The following is a 15,389-nucleotide window of genomic DNA, read 5'->3' as shown; positions in this document are numbered from 1 at the left end:
AAAGAAAAGAAAGTACAAAAAGTGTCGCTGGTGAGAACATAGATCAAAAACCCCCAGGAGGATGACGTTTTCTAGCATTTCTGCAGCCGATAAGAGTCAAAGAGCAACGTCCAGGTCTATCAGCCCCTGCAAAGCTGCTTTATCTAATTAAACTGAAAACATTTTAATCTCTGAAAGAGCACTAAGACATTTAAATGTCTTTTTTAATTAACTCCAGCGACCATTGAGGGCACAATTAGACAATAAATTGAATTTACACTTCTCTAAATCTGGATTGCAAGAACGAATACATGATGTTTGTTACTGTTATTATGAAGAAGTGCCTCGATTTAACCGGCCTCGATTTAACAAGTCTGCAGCTGAAGCTTGGTAAGGTCCATGATGCGCTACATTTCCGAGACTGACCTACAGGATCTCATCAAGGTGCACTTGAAGATTTCAGCTGTCTCATCTTATGATATAATAATCAATGATGCAGGAAAAGAACAAGAGTGAAATTATTTTTCCATTGACACGCGCAGGCACTGGCCTCTATTGAGATGTAAGATTTTGGTAAGTTTGTGTTGAAGTCCCTTAAAACATAAAGTTCCTGCAGCTGCACCCTCAACCATTCCAGAAGATAAGAGGTTGAGGTTTTCCAGTAGATAGATATACTACTCATTGTCTGGGATTCTATGGTTGACATTTCTACTGCCAACTTATTTCATTTTCCAAGTCAGTTATAGCAGAATTCACCAATATCATCACATATTGCATGTTTTTCTAAGACTTTGCAGCACTTTTTCCCCCCACAACTTGCTTGTTAATTGAAAATCTTAATTGTAAAGTTATCTAGTTTTACGGGTGTCGCGCAAACTGAACTTAGCGATCTCCTCGCCCCAAAATCATGTTTACTACAAATAAATTGTGAAACTCTGCTCACAAACAAGAAAAAAAACATAACATTTTTGCCATGTAATTTAAGACAATGAAATTCATCTTATTACCAAGTACTAGTCTCCTATGAAACATACTACTTGCAGTGAAGGGAAATATTAAAGCCGATTCTGTAATTGAGGCCTAAATCTTAAAGCTTTGCAGTTTTCCATGGAGGTGGTCGTCACCAAAGCCTGGGGCGAGTCTCGTCACTACGGTAACCCAACAGGCATTTCTCACCAACGGATGTAAAATGAACATGACCTCCTTAGAGTCAACAAAGGAGAGGCTTGCTGCTTGACCTGGTGTAGCCATGCAGTTCTAGAACACTATTAACTATGCAATTTACAGCACCCTCAATGGAGAGGGATCAATTCTCTCCCAGGTTAAGAGATCCAAATTAGGTAACACAATTCACATGAAAGAAATATGTAAATAAATTCATTCAAAGTTGTTTAAGTTGTTTAGCATCCATAGAAAAGTTTAATTAGTAATCCATAACTTCCTGTTTCCCAGGAGCAGAAATGTGAAGTGACAGTTTCACACAGTAAAAGTAGCCTTACTTAAAAAAATAAATAAATAAGATAACATGTAATCAAGTTTGGGCAGATTTGTGTTGATCTTCAGCCGGGAAATGGCGACAAGAAAATTCCAGCTCGCCTAAGCTTGCCCATACTTAAGAGTCAGGGCAATAATTAAATAAAGTTTAAAACCCAATGAAACTGGGACAAGTAAATTCAGACAGCAACCCAAGTTAATGTCACCACCCTCAATAAGTGGCTTTGTGGATTTATATTTAGTTTCCTTATATTACTGTTAGCCTCTCTAAGTTGATCTTCTCACGGTATTAGTCTGCCTCTTGTTTCTGTTGTATTCAAACTCAGCAGCGATCTTCTCTCTTGCCATTCACCGTCTCTGCCTTATCATCCCCGTGTCCCGTGATCTGGCACTCTGTTGATTTTTCACTATTCAGCACCGTTTTTATGATTTACTACATCGAGTTCTTTGCACGGTTCCTCCTGTCCCTCCGTTTTGTAAGTTTTGTTTGTTTGTAAAAATTCAGTAGACATCAGTAGCTGTCTACAGAACAGAGTGCACCGGTTACAGGGTGGGAGCGAGGATTCAAAGGTGAGGAGCTGTAGGGGAACTTTTTGATGGGGAAGAGCAGACGAACCACTATGTTCACCATAAAAAGACCCGGTACACACTGGAAAAAAAGAAGTCTTGGTACGCTGAAGGATAAAATTTAGAAGTTCTATTGCTGCATATTGGTGTATAGCGCCCCACATGGCACTAACAGCGTATGGCGACTCAGGTGCAAACGCACACTGACCAGCGTCGTGACATCATTGATGTGACTCAACTATTCGCGCATAAAATTTGATTGAATTCGTGGGATTTTTTAGGTGTCATCATAAACAGCAAAAATGTGTTGTTTGCTAGTTGTTAAGAAAATGTATTCCTTGCCAGATGCCATTTTAATGGCATTAATTTTGGCTAATTTCATTGGCAATTTAGAAAATCACCCATTTTCTAAATTGCTTTTACAACCCTGTAGACATCCAGTAAATAAAAACATATTTGCTTCACAATCTCCTCTAGGTTGCGGTAATGCCTGTAGCTTATTCACATTTTTTTAATCCGTTTTTTCTTCCACTAAACTTCCCATAGTTTACATGGAACGTAAACTAGCTGTTTACAGATTGAACAGTTTATTTTGGTGGCTTACCACTGTTAATGGTGGTGTCACTGTCTGTCTACTGGACAACTGCTCAGTCAGCAGTGTTCCCCATGATTGTTGCAAGCAATATCTTGACCATAACAAAGAAGTCCTCTATTAAAATTATTTTCATTATTGCTCTGATGTCATATACAAACATTCCAACAAACTGAATTTTGGACTATTGATAGCTGTGAGACATAATCATCAAAATTACATTTGTAAATTATTCTGTGATGAATGAATTTCCACTTTTTTTTATATAAAAAGAGTAAATATTCCAGTTTTACCGAAACGTAACTGCAAGTATGAGCATTTATTTTGATTGCCTCCAACTGGGCTCTTTATTCTTAATCATAGGTGAAAATAGCTCCCCATTTGACACGCAGCAACACTTACACTGTGAGTTTAGAGAAGTCAGTTTTGATTTAAAGATGTGAGGAATGTTTTATTCATGTGGCACAAAGAAAGACTGAAGGCTATGTTTTGTGTCAGCTTAGTTTTGTGAGAAATCCATCACCCATTTTCTGCACCAGAATCCTTTTTTTTTGTACAGACCTTTGGCCTGTCAGTGAGCTGTGAAGGAGGGGGGGGGGAGGACTGCACTAGCTCAAACTGTGGAAAAACAAGGACTCGTCACTACCCCCACTGAGAAGGGAGAGATAAGCACCGCACAAGACAAAAAAAAAAGAAAAAAAGAAAAGGTTTAGGCCTGAACAAAAAAAAAAAAAAAAAAAGGGAGAACATGGTGATCTCACAATGGAAAACATACACACTGTGAGCTCACAGATGTGTGTCAGGACAGGGAGGCAAAACCAGCGCATGTCAGTGGTGTGATGAGAGAACGCTTTGAGGATGAGTGTCTTTCATCTGTGCAAGAGAAGGGCTGACAACCAAGAACTTTAATAAAAAAGTACAACGAGGCAGCAGTCATCTCAAGCCTCACACAGAAACCATGAAAACTGAAGCACACTTCATATTCTTGTGATAAGGGCTTTGTTAAAAAAAGAAGAAAAAAAATCAGCCGCTGAAAAGGCATAACTTTGCGTTTGTAACAGAGCTAAATAATTTAACATTTCATTATGTTTCAGCTGCCATTTCGTAGGGTTGCCCCTCTGCACGAGCCAATTATTATTTCGGATAGTGGTTAAAATATCCCGCCAAGAAATGGGACACTTCTACAAGAATTAGCATTACCGTTTCCTGCTGCATGCACATGGAGTGACTCGATATGCCTGAACGTGTCGTACAAAATCTAGACGGTATTTATGATTGCTAAAGAAGAACACAAACAATTATACCAATCTGAACCCACTGAAAAGCAAACCTACCATGCTGTGCTTAAAATCCACTGCATCTTTTGTGATATAACACAAAGTCGCTTGAGGCACGAATGTACCAGCTTTACACATTGAACTACATTTGTTGCATTTTTCTTTTCTGTTGCAGAATACTTCAAGCTCGGTTAGACTGAATGGAGCGTATCTTTCAAGTCTTTCGACAGATTCTCAGTTGGATTTAGGTCTTGACTTTGACTGGACCATTCTCTGGAGATTGTGTGTCCACATAGATGCCCAGTGTTAGTGTTCTACCTCATATAGTATTCTGAATCTGCACCAAAAAGTTCCATTTTGGTCTAATTTGATCGTCCCCAAAATGTCTTCTGGCAAACTACCAATGGGATGATGTTTTAATTAGCTGTAAGTGGGGAAACCATAATAATTAACAAAAATAAAGATTTGAAAACCCTTTGGTGTGTAATTAATCTACAGTGTGCTTCACTTAGTGAACCGAGTTACTAAAATAAAATTACTTTCCAGTAATATTCCGATATATTGAATTTAACTACATGTAAGCTGAAAAAATGTATAAAAATGTATACATATTTTTCCTTTTTTTTTCATTTATTCTTGATGATGTTATTGCATCATCAAAATAAGTTAACTAGGAAAATATTTGAGTGTACCTACAGTACAGCTCAGAGTTCTTTGTCTCCAACTGTTTCCCTACAAATATCCATTTTAAAATCAGCTAAATTCACCTTCACCTTTCTAACAAACTTAGGGAGGAGGATTAGGAACAAGGGGAAAACAGGATTCAGCCTTAATGTCCAAATCTATTTACAATTTCTTCTGTATGATGATCCAAATGGCGAACAAAGGGGAAATAAGTGTTTTCCCCCCTTCCAAACAACAGGCATTACACAGATTAAGTGCCTCTGCTGAAACATACTATTACCACATAAGTCTCTGTCAAAGAGGGACCAGATGTCAGATAATAGGCTGTGCACAGGGAGGTAGATGCTGGCCTGGAGCGAGTGAACAAGTAGAAACAGCTTCTGCCATATAGACCTCTTCATTTTATGGACAGTTTGTTGTCTGGGTGGGCAGACCCTCTTACAGAGAAACTGCTGAAAATAGGTTAGAAGAATGCAAATCTAGATTTATAGGCTGAACCTTAAATAAATCCAGCATCGCTTCTGCAGACAGTCCGGGAGATTAAAAGTGGGAATAAAGATCTTTTGATTATAGAGTAGATCAACACTGTGTGTTGCGTTGCGTAGTTTGGTAGCATCACACATGATGCATTTAACCCATAAGAAGAAAACGCTTCTCGTTGTGTTCAAAGGAGCAGCTAAGTCTATCTCATTAAAACACTACTGGGGGTTGTTTATTGGCTTAGCTTGAGCAGGCGCCAGATACCAGCAGTACAGATTATATCTGCGCTGATGTAATAAAAAAAATATATATGTCGAAACTTTCTGCTTAAAGCAAGAATATTTTTTTTGGAAGGGGGGGGGGGGGGGACAAACGGGTACTGCTGAGATGAAGCAAAAGTCGCAGAATACAACAGAGAGTTTACCTTCTCTAGACTTGAAGCTGGGCTTTTCTTTCCAGCCCGGGCATCACATTCACGGCTTTCTGTGTTGCTGCTGCGGTCCACCGTACGGGCTCCTCTCTCTGTCCGCGTCCAATCGCTTCAAAAACAGCCAAAAGCCACTGACTCTAGGAATAACTGCACCGATCAAAGCCACCACATTCAGCCCGGTCACAGAGGCGACTCCCCCCCAACCCTCTCCAACCCCACACCTTGTCCTCCTGGGTGTAGGACGCAGCGCAAAGTCGCTCTGCAGCAGGTAGCTTCGTCCGAGCCTCGCGGCTGCTTCTCGCCGAATGCAAGTGCCAGGCGTTCAGGCCATTCACGACTAAAGCCACGCGTGCGTTTGTTGTGCAGCCAGCCAGCGGCAGATCGGTGCCCACTGCCACGCAGCGCCGCAACATGGAGAGCTGCCTTCCCTGCCACTGAAACCCTGACGTGTTGCTCGACGCGGAGCCGACTCAACTGGCCGGTTCTTTAACTTGAAAGAATGGGAATCGATTCTTATTACAGACAACAAATGCGTCCCTTATGACTTACAAATATCATCAAAAATGATATGTTGTAAACGTTTATTTTCTGCTAGTTTTGATTATTGCGGTTTACAGCTAATGAAAACCCAAAAGGTTGTTGTTTTTTTAGCATTTCTGTGTTGATTTAAACACAGAAATGCTAAGGCCAGACCTAACATTTGTTCAGCAGACAGATATTGACACCCTCTATAGGAAAGGTAAGCCACAATTTGTTACTGCTAAATAAGCTGGTTGTTCGTATATCTGATAATATTATTGAAAAGTAAGTGGAAGGAAAAAGTATGGTAGAAACATGGATAACTGCCTCCTACACAGAACAGTGAAATAAATAAGATCCCTTTGGTTTTTATTTCATTTTTTTATTTTTGAGACACACAGTATTCAGTGCTATTCTTATTCTAAATAGGTTGGTGATGAAATCTGCCTCCATTCAATGACTTAGAAAAAATAAAACGAATCAATGTCGTTTATGTCTTCAAATGCCATCCATAAGCACACAAGGCAAGTGCCACACGATGTAGACAGTGGCTGGAGTCAGTGGTACAAGAGCCAGTAGTGTTTTACCTGAGCTAAAGGGAAAAGAGACTGCTGCCCCATGAAGTAGTTTTGCATCTCATTTGAAAAATCGAAGTTCCTGAGCCTAGAGGGAGTCTGTGAAGGAACCGAATCCAAGTTGCTAGACTCTACAGTGATTTTTCCACTGTCTGGGATGATTTCAGAGTGATGCCTTCTGCTGGTGTTGGTCCACTGTGTTCAACATTATTTATTTATGAATCTACTTTTAGAACTCCAATAATATTTTACCAAACGTATCACATTTACCAACAATGAATTTGTGCAGACACAGCAGAGGAGCAAGCATTAAGTGGGGGGGGCAGAAGGAAGGCAGGCTTAATGAATTATTTATGATGAAAGCAGGCACTAATACCTCAATCACTCATAATTATTCCGGAGAAACAAGCTCCATGTCAATCAAAACTCAATTCGTCTCCCTGCAGATCGCAGCATCTGACTTTTGAAATGATAAACGGGGAAGACAACGGCGAGTGTGAGAGATTATCCAATACGTTGTCCAATAAGTCAAAAGAAATTACGAGCCTATTTGCCAGAATAAGAATAAGGGTTGCTGTGAAGGCTGAATGCGTCATAATTAAACTATAAAGCAGCCTGTTGGCTGAACTGTCGAACCAAAGAGAGCAGTGCACCATCTAAACACTGTGGGAATTGACCAAAACGTGATGCTTAATTTTAATTACTTATTTAGTTACCATCACATTAGTGCTAATTCTTGGTGATTATGAATCACCCTCAAAACTTAACCAGATTCCTATATGGTATTATAGGATAATAATGTTGAAAACAGGCATTGCCAGACATAAATGCCAGACATTTCCAATAATATACAATGCTGTGTTCCTATTGCACAAAATAATTTTTAAGCAAATGCTCTTCTATATTTGTTAGATTGAAGGCATGATCATATAGCATACATGCCATAACAAGGTCCAGATGACAAGCATTTGTATTTTGTTTTTAACGAGGAGCCTAAAAACCATGCTTTTTTTGTGCGTACAGTTCTAGACTATGTGTATGTGAGCCCTGTGTGTCGGTCGGAGCGAGGGATGAAGTGGTCACAGATAGCAGAGTGTTTAAGCCTCCACTCACCTCTGGAAACACATATGCTTGTCCTGGCTTTGACTCAATCCCTGCAGAGATTTCTCAGCCTCTGCAGGTTCCCAGATCTTCCCCGCCGCATGGACATAGAGAAAGAAAACACTGAAGGTGAGTGTGGAGTCCACTCCTCCTCTAACAGACTGCAGGGGGAGAAAAGATTAATGAGGGGGCCCTGAAACAGGATCTTCACAGTCGCGGGGAGCCAGAGAGGCGTTTCAGTCATTTCTGACTCTGGATCTTCTGCTAAGCTACTGGAGCTCCGGCTACTTTGGCTCACCAGACGCGGTGCCACTATGAGGCATAAAGAACTTGCAGCCTGTGTCTTTATTGCTTTGATCAGTTGCACATGGCTGGGTGATGTAATGGAGTGAAGACAAAGGATTGCTTTGTTTAACGTCAAAAAAGGCAGATTCACAGTGTGCAGAATAATTTCAAGATTCAACTTTATTGAAGAAAACATACTTAAATATACTTTATAAATATGCTTAAAACATACTTAAATATGCTTAAAACATACTTTTCATAAACAAAATCATTTTGAAATGTACAAAATAATTTTTACTTTCCATTTCAAATTGTCTTTATCACAATAAAATCTAATATGTGCTACTATCATAGTTTGATAAACTTTGATCTTGATCTCCGTTTACATATTAGGTCATTGCATCTGATTGTTGGGTTGACAGTTTTTGTTTTTATTTCACATATCTTACTGCAGTGTTGTATGGACTGCCATCAATGTTTTGGCAGACTGTATTGTCCCTCGTGTCTAAAACTTGTCTGTATGTCTCTTAATTTTTACGTCTTTTTTTTAATTTACTGTAACAATATTTGCTCTTTTGGACTCGAAAAAACATTTATTAGGAGTTCAACCTGTCAATCTAGTCACTGGGAATGACAAGAATAGAGAGGATTAAAATAAATACAGTTATGGTGAAACATTTTAAAACTGATGTAAATCTGGTTTTCAGTGTTAGTTTTTTTTGTTTCTGCAATGTAGCAAGGTTTGGTTAAAAAAATATTTTTGCATGTTTCAAAGGTCCGTAGCCTTCAAGTAAATGGAGAAAAATCAACAGGTTCTAAACGGGATTGAGAGTTAAAATGTGCCTGTCTAATGAGGCAAAATCGAAATGTTTTGATGTCTTTTGCCTCATGACAGGGTCATGCTGAAACAAAGCATGAGGTCAGACAAGGTTCAATACCAATTTGTTCCTTAAAGGGTGTTTTCATCCCATCCTCTATCGCTCTGTTTTAGGCAAAACTATGAGCGAGACCACTCTTTGATTGGAGGCAACTCCACACATGAATGGTCTCCGGATGCCTCATTGTCAGACATTTCATGATAACCTTCAAGTTTTCTTCTTCAGACGGTCTTTTTTTTCCCCTAGATGTCTCAGCCAGTCTGAAAAGGGCTTTATCAAGTCTCAACAGTCCAAAGATGGTACTTCTTTGAAAACACGAGTGTCTTTGATCTTTGTTTTTTGTTAGACAGAAATAGCTTCTTTGCTGCTCTTCTTGTGACCAGACAAAAACTCATAAGTCTCCATCTAACTGTAAGTGTTTACAGCTGGATTCTCTGTGAAAGCAGTTCAACCTTCTTCTTTTACTTAAACTGCTTAGTTATGCAATAAATTGTTGATTTGGGTACACTCTTGTTAGCACAAAGAACATTACCAAGATATTCAGTTCCTTGGAAAATATGACAAATAAGCAGTAAAAAGAAGTTAGAATACAGGAATGTCAGCTTACTGAAAAGTAATGTTCATGAGCCACAACACGGGGTCACTGTGCAACATTTCAGGCTTCTTTTCTAATCTCCATAGTAACACATCATTTGAAAAACAAAAACACTCACAAGATCATTTAAAGCGTTAATCTCCACAACTCTCTGTGAAAGCTGACCTCTCTACAACTGTTCATTTGAAAAGTAAGTGAAACTGCTGCGCAACTGTTTATTCTCAGTTTGAGTCCATAATTCTTGTACCTAAAACTGTAAATATTTTCTTTTGAAGATTTATGAAGAAGAGAATTGATATAATTTCTGTTATTTCCCTGAAAACCCATGCTCCTTTTACTTACCGAAGGTCCTCTCGATTAAATTTCTCAGGTCTCATGATTTCAATGACTTTAAGCTGAGATGGTTGTTAAGCCATGTAGCCACAAGGTGGCATATTTTGCGTCTCTATATTTACAGTGAATCTTAGAAGGACATTGAAGTAGAATAGCAAGATTAGCTATAGTAAACATTTTAATCCCAGACCAGTTGTTTACATAATGGAAAATGATGGGTTGATTGGATAGTCATGTTTTTTTGTTTGTTTGTTTTTTTTGTGGTAAAAATTTATTTAACTTGAAAAATAACCAGAACAAAAATTTAATAACAATACCCAGTAAATAATATTTACAGCGTGTTGTTTTGGAATTATCTTCACAGGCGTTTCTGTCTAAGCTTTTCAGAAAAATCATACATTTAAATGAAGTCCAAATTCAGTTGTTTTGCTATTTCAAATAAAGTAAGTAAACAAAGAGTTGTTTATTTTCAAAAAAAAAAAAAAAAAAATCCAAAATTAGCAAGCGAGTCTATGTTCCAATTGCAATGTGGAGCAATTCTTCCCTAACTTTTAGATCATTTAGTTGAGTTGTTAGTAATATGTTTTAATACATGTTCTTATAGTCTTGTAATAGCTAAATTAGACAAATCTGACCTTTTGAGACAGACGACTCAAATTATTCTGGTTCTGTCACATCAGCTCATCGGGCACGATAACGTTTTGAAAATCATGTCATCACCAGGAGGAATTTTCCACAGCATTGAAATTATGTTACATGTGTGTGTGTGTGTATGCGTGTGTGTGTGTGTGTGTGTGTGTGTGTGTGTGTGTGTGTGTGTGTGTGTGTGTGTGTGTGTGTGTCTGTGTGTGTGTAATACCTTGTGGGGACGATTTTCCTGACATATACTACGTAGTGGGGACCAATTGCTCCTTGTGGGGACTGGAGGCTGGTCCCCACAAGGGGAAACCCTGTTTTTGGGTCAGGGGTCAGAGTTAGGGCTAAGGTATGAATTGAGTTTTGGTTAGGGTTAGGGTTAGGTATGTGATGGTTAGGGTTAGGAAAAGGGTAAAGGTAAGGTTTAGGCTGTAGAAATGAATGGAAGTCAATGGAAAGTCCCCACAAAGATAGCAAAACAAACATGTGTGTGTGTGTGTGTGTGTGTGTCACCATGGTCAATCACAACGTTGTTAAGTTTACAACCTATTTCAGATTAAATTCAACTTCAGGAATCCTCACCCCGTTCCCAGTTTAATTAAAGTTTTGTTGAAAATAGTTTTGTTTTGCTCAGAGTTGTGATAATTACTTTTCAGTGATTCTTGAGAATAGGGACAAAATGGGTTTTAATTTTCCCATATTTTTTTTTAATTATTTCTCAACCTTATGTATGCAAATATGACAAATAATGTTTAGAAAACATGAAGATGCTAAGGTACAGGCTCCCAGTTGCGAATTTTTTTTTTAAAAATTACATTTTTAATCAACCTGACCCAGAACTTTGTCATCACCATCTGACAAAAATAAATCTAAAATGATTTTTAAAATACCCCATTAGTGATATTTTTACTCAATTTACAGACAAATGCTTCTCAAGAAATAAAATAAATATTATTTAAAACAAAAACAAGAAAAAGTCCATCTGATGGAGTTGACAGTGCATGACGGAGTTGACACAGAACTGAAGGTGGTGACAAACTAGTGAGTAAAATGAAAAACTTGGTACATGTGAAGTAATGCAATTCATGTAAAATACATTAAAATGAATTAGTTGCACAATTAAGTGAGATTTGACAACAATTTCACTGAAAGAGTCAGAAAAACTCTGATGGAGTTGACATCTGACGGAGTTGACGAAATGCCAAACTACCTCAATTTACATGATGTTATTCTGAAGGAGGCCATATTGTAGCTAGTCAGGTCCATGAAATCTTTACAGTTTACCAAAATTAAGCTTTTATTTCGCAAAATTTCATCAAAGTTTTGTAAATTGTCAGTTATGGAGTTGACACATCATGGTTGTGACAAACAACTTAGGAATAAAACAGAAGAAAAAACTAAAGAATAACTTAAGCTAACCAGAGCTAACTAGCCCTCCTAGCAAAGGAAGAGAAAAGACAATGTCATGGGGTCCTCAGAAGTTCTGGTGCCCCCCAATAATGCCTGATTTTTTTACATTCTTTTCATTTCTGACGGTGTTGACAAAAACTAAGGACAAATTTCAACGGACTTGGAAAATATCTAAAAATTATTTTTAATTCAATTTATCGATACTTTTATAATTATTTATATGACTACTTATACTTAATTGTCATAATATATACTTTTAGTATTTCTTTAATTGTTTTAAACTATAAGAATGTGTTGAGTTCTGCTCCTGGACAAGGGCTTTTACAGGCATCATCCACCGACTACAATGTTTAAAATAAAAAAATATTCAGCAAAAAAAAGAAAAATATACATTGTTGTGCTCACATGACCCAGGTTAGTTTAGTTAGATATTTGAAAAAAATATATTTTGTGTATATTTTATTCAAATTTCATGCTTTATCCATAGGACCTGTTTTGTCCCTATTCTCAAGAATCACTGTTTTATTAAACAAGGTACTATAGCTCCATCTGCTCTGCTATAATTATATAAAAACAGACTCTAACTCCTTTTGTATTACAGGTTAAATTAAGTGGCAAACAAGAGGATCTTCAAAAATGTTTAACAAGTTGTGGAAACGTATCCGACAATGGGTAATGACACATTTATGATCTCTTGTTTGTCTAAAATGTTAAAAACCTGAGCTGTATTTAATGATGTGACTGCACTTACAGTACATGAAGTGTAGAAAGTTAACACTGCAGAGTTATTCACTTAAAGCCAGGCTTCTAATTAGCCATAGAGACCACATAATGTAAACTATGAGACAGGGGTAAACGTGTCAAATCTTTAAAGACATTTTAATAAACTAAGACATTTTGTGGTGGCCATTTTCAGTTATCTTTCAACACCACTGAGGAGAGTCCATTACCTGAGTCAGCGAGTGAGCAGAGTCAATGGACCACAGCTACAGATGAAGCAGCTCGATTACCAGAAAGTTTAAAAAATGATGCCGCCTGCCATCACAAAGAGAGGTAATCACACACACAAAAAAATAATAATAATACTTTTTTGATTTCTTGCAACCGAAATCAATTGCAAGATTGATTTCTTGCAATTCCCTGTAGGATTCTTTTAGAGTAAACTTAAGATGTTATTTTCTTTAAAAAAAAAAAAAAAGAAAAAAGAAAAAACCCCTGAAAAATCGCCTTAGTTGGAATGTAATTGGTGTAATAAACTATCCTAAATTAACAAACTTTTTTCAATAAGATTTCTATGAAATTCTTACATGGAATTCTGGGAAATATATGTAAATGTGTCTTATAAGGTGCAAATGTCATCTTAGAAACAACTTATTTACTTCTATTATTAGCCTTGTGCTGTTGGATATGAAAGCTGATCAACTCTTTAATTTATTAGCCTATTTCAACTATAGCTCCTGCACAGCAAAACACCACATTTATAATTTCCTTGTATTGATCAGTTAGTTCATGAAAACACACAGGAAGTTCTACAAAGTACAGAAATGACTGGGTGTCATATTGCACACTCTTGACTCCATCACCTTGTCTTAGCAGTACACCAGATGATATATCACATGATAATGAGGAAAACCAGTGCCGCATCTGCTATGGAGACCGTTCAGATGCCGACCCCCTGCTGTCGCCCTGCCTGTGTTCAGGAAGTCTGACATATATTCACCGCAGTTGCCTGAAAACATGGATCAGGACCCGACTACAGTCAGGTCAGCTGCGGAACAGTAGGTGACTAAAATAAAAGTGAGTCTGCCATCATGTTGTTGGGTAACCTGCCAACACTTTTTAACAGGGTCCACCTTGGGTGCTGCCACAAGATGTGAGATTTGCACCAAAACATTTTACTCTGGGGACAACAACCAGCAACAGTCAGAGGTAAACACTCGCAGGACCTCTTAATGAACAAAGTAAAACGTAGAACAGGAAAAACATCAGCTATAAAGAGGAGCACTTCTTGAAAATATGCTGTCCTAACATTTTCAGCTGAGTAACTTCGAAGAACTCATATTCGAAGTGGAACATCTGATGTCGGAACTGGAACTCCTGAGCACTGTGTTGTTTATGAACAAAGTGCTTTGGTTATCACCTATGGTAACGCAATATCCTCTAATCTTGCATTTATTTACTCAATGAGTTTATTGTAATGTGAAATACAGGTTTGCCAAAATCTCAGGATCGGAAGACCCCCAAAACATAGTTCCAGTTTATTGGAACCATAATGCCCCAATTAGACAGTTTAGTTTGAATAAGTGAGTTTAGCAAGAAATCAGAAAATCTGTGAAAAAATGTATTTATTTCAGTAATTCAATTTAAGATTAGTTACACACAGATTCATATGTGATTCAGTTAATTTCAATTATTATGGCTTATAAGCTAACAAAAAAAATTTCTTATGAGATTTAGAACATTAACCAAGGATAACAAAATATTTTTTGATGCAAAAAAAAAGGAAAGACAGCTGTCTTGACAGCTTCCAAGCAAATATTTTTAAAACTGCTCAAAGGTAAAGTAGGTCACAGAAATTGATTGCTGGAGAAGCTAAGTGCTCATGTAATGCCATATGTAATTAGAAAATTAAGCAAAAGGAAAAAGTCTGGGTAAAAAAGGGTGCACAAGTAGCAGAGACAACGATATGGATAATTATAAATGGTTTTCAATACACAAAAGGCTGTCAATGTATTTCAACCCAACAGTATTTGGGTTAGAGTCATTTTTCAGGAATTATTACATTAGTGCAGTTATTTTTGCAAAATCTTGCAATGATATAACACTGGCAGGTGTCAAGTTCCGCTGGAAATTTTAAGAGACGATATTGACTTTGGACTTGATAAAACACAATGGGAAAGAGAAGACATATGAAATGATATTCAAATAATAATTTACTGTGAAAACCTCACACTGGAACTTAAGGAAAATTGATTATGTGCCTCTCCACTCTTCCTCCAGTGTGGAATTTTGATTTCTGAAAATAAATAAATAAATAAAATAAATTACTTACTCCTGAAAAGCAGACTTTGGACTACAAAACAGTCCACTTTTATTAGCCTTCCATTAACATGTTTGGAAATAGTATTGTGAGCAGCCAGTTATTTTTAACACTCATTTGACTTTACCTTCTTGTCGAGGGTGTCAGTGATCTTCCCCATGTGGTATGTTTTTTATTTGTTATAAATACGTGTGCAAGTTAACCTTCTGATTTAAAATGACTAAAATGGATTACCTCTCGATGATAACCTTATCAGTCATGCATCCGTCTTCCCAACCTCCAGAGACTTGCAGTGGAATATGTAAAGTTTTTATAAAATTCTCTCTTTTTGTTTTTTTACAGATGTACACAACTTATTTCAACAGAGTAGGGAGCCCGGTAAGAACTATAGGATGGGAGGTTATACTAAATGTTCGTCCACACACACCTGATACCTAATCAAGAAGCCAAGTCCATCTTAATCTCTGTGGAACTAAACAATAAACTGTAAAGCAATTCTGGTTGAGTTGATCAA

At 37.4% G+C, this 15,389-nt stretch overlaps 2 protein-coding genes across 2 annotated transcripts in view; one reads left to right on the top strand and one right to left on the bottom strand.

Moving 5' to 3' along the window:
* Positions 1-5,911, bottom strand: part of tanc2b (tetratricopeptide repeat, ankyrin repeat and coiled-coil containing 2b) — a 155,341-nt gene extending 149,430 nt beyond the window's left edge. The window contains exon 1 of the mRNA XM_014989907.2: positions 5,498-5,911. The gene's annotated coding sequence lies outside the window, so the exon portion shown is untranslated. The remainder of the gene's footprint in view (positions 1-5,497) is intronic.
* Positions 5,912-12,721: 6,810 nt separating this feature from the next.
* Positions 12,722-15,385, top strand: LOC106919513 (uncharacterized; the record flags this gene model as incomplete). The annotated part of the gene is made up of 5 exons (XM_014989919.2): positions 12,722-12,888; positions 13,429-13,598; positions 13,682-13,764; positions 13,873-13,980; positions 15,218-15,385. Coding segments are annotated over 5 exons (624 nt in total), but the record flags the coding sequence as incomplete, so codon positions are not given.
* Between the last annotated feature and the right edge of the window lie 4 nt (positions 15,386-15,389).

The sequence above is a fragment of the Poecilia mexicana genome, unplaced genomic scaffold (genome assembly GCF_051168715.1).
Source record: "Poecilia mexicana isolate PSO_F unplaced genomic scaffold, ASM5116871v1 scaffold_19, whole genome shotgun sequence".
NCBI classification, from domain to species: domain Eukaryota; kingdom Metazoa; phylum Chordata; class Actinopteri; order Cyprinodontiformes; family Poeciliidae; genus Poecilia; species Poecilia mexicana.
Note: the sequence above shows the minus strand (reverse complement) of the source record. Positions and strands in the feature narration are given on the sequence as shown.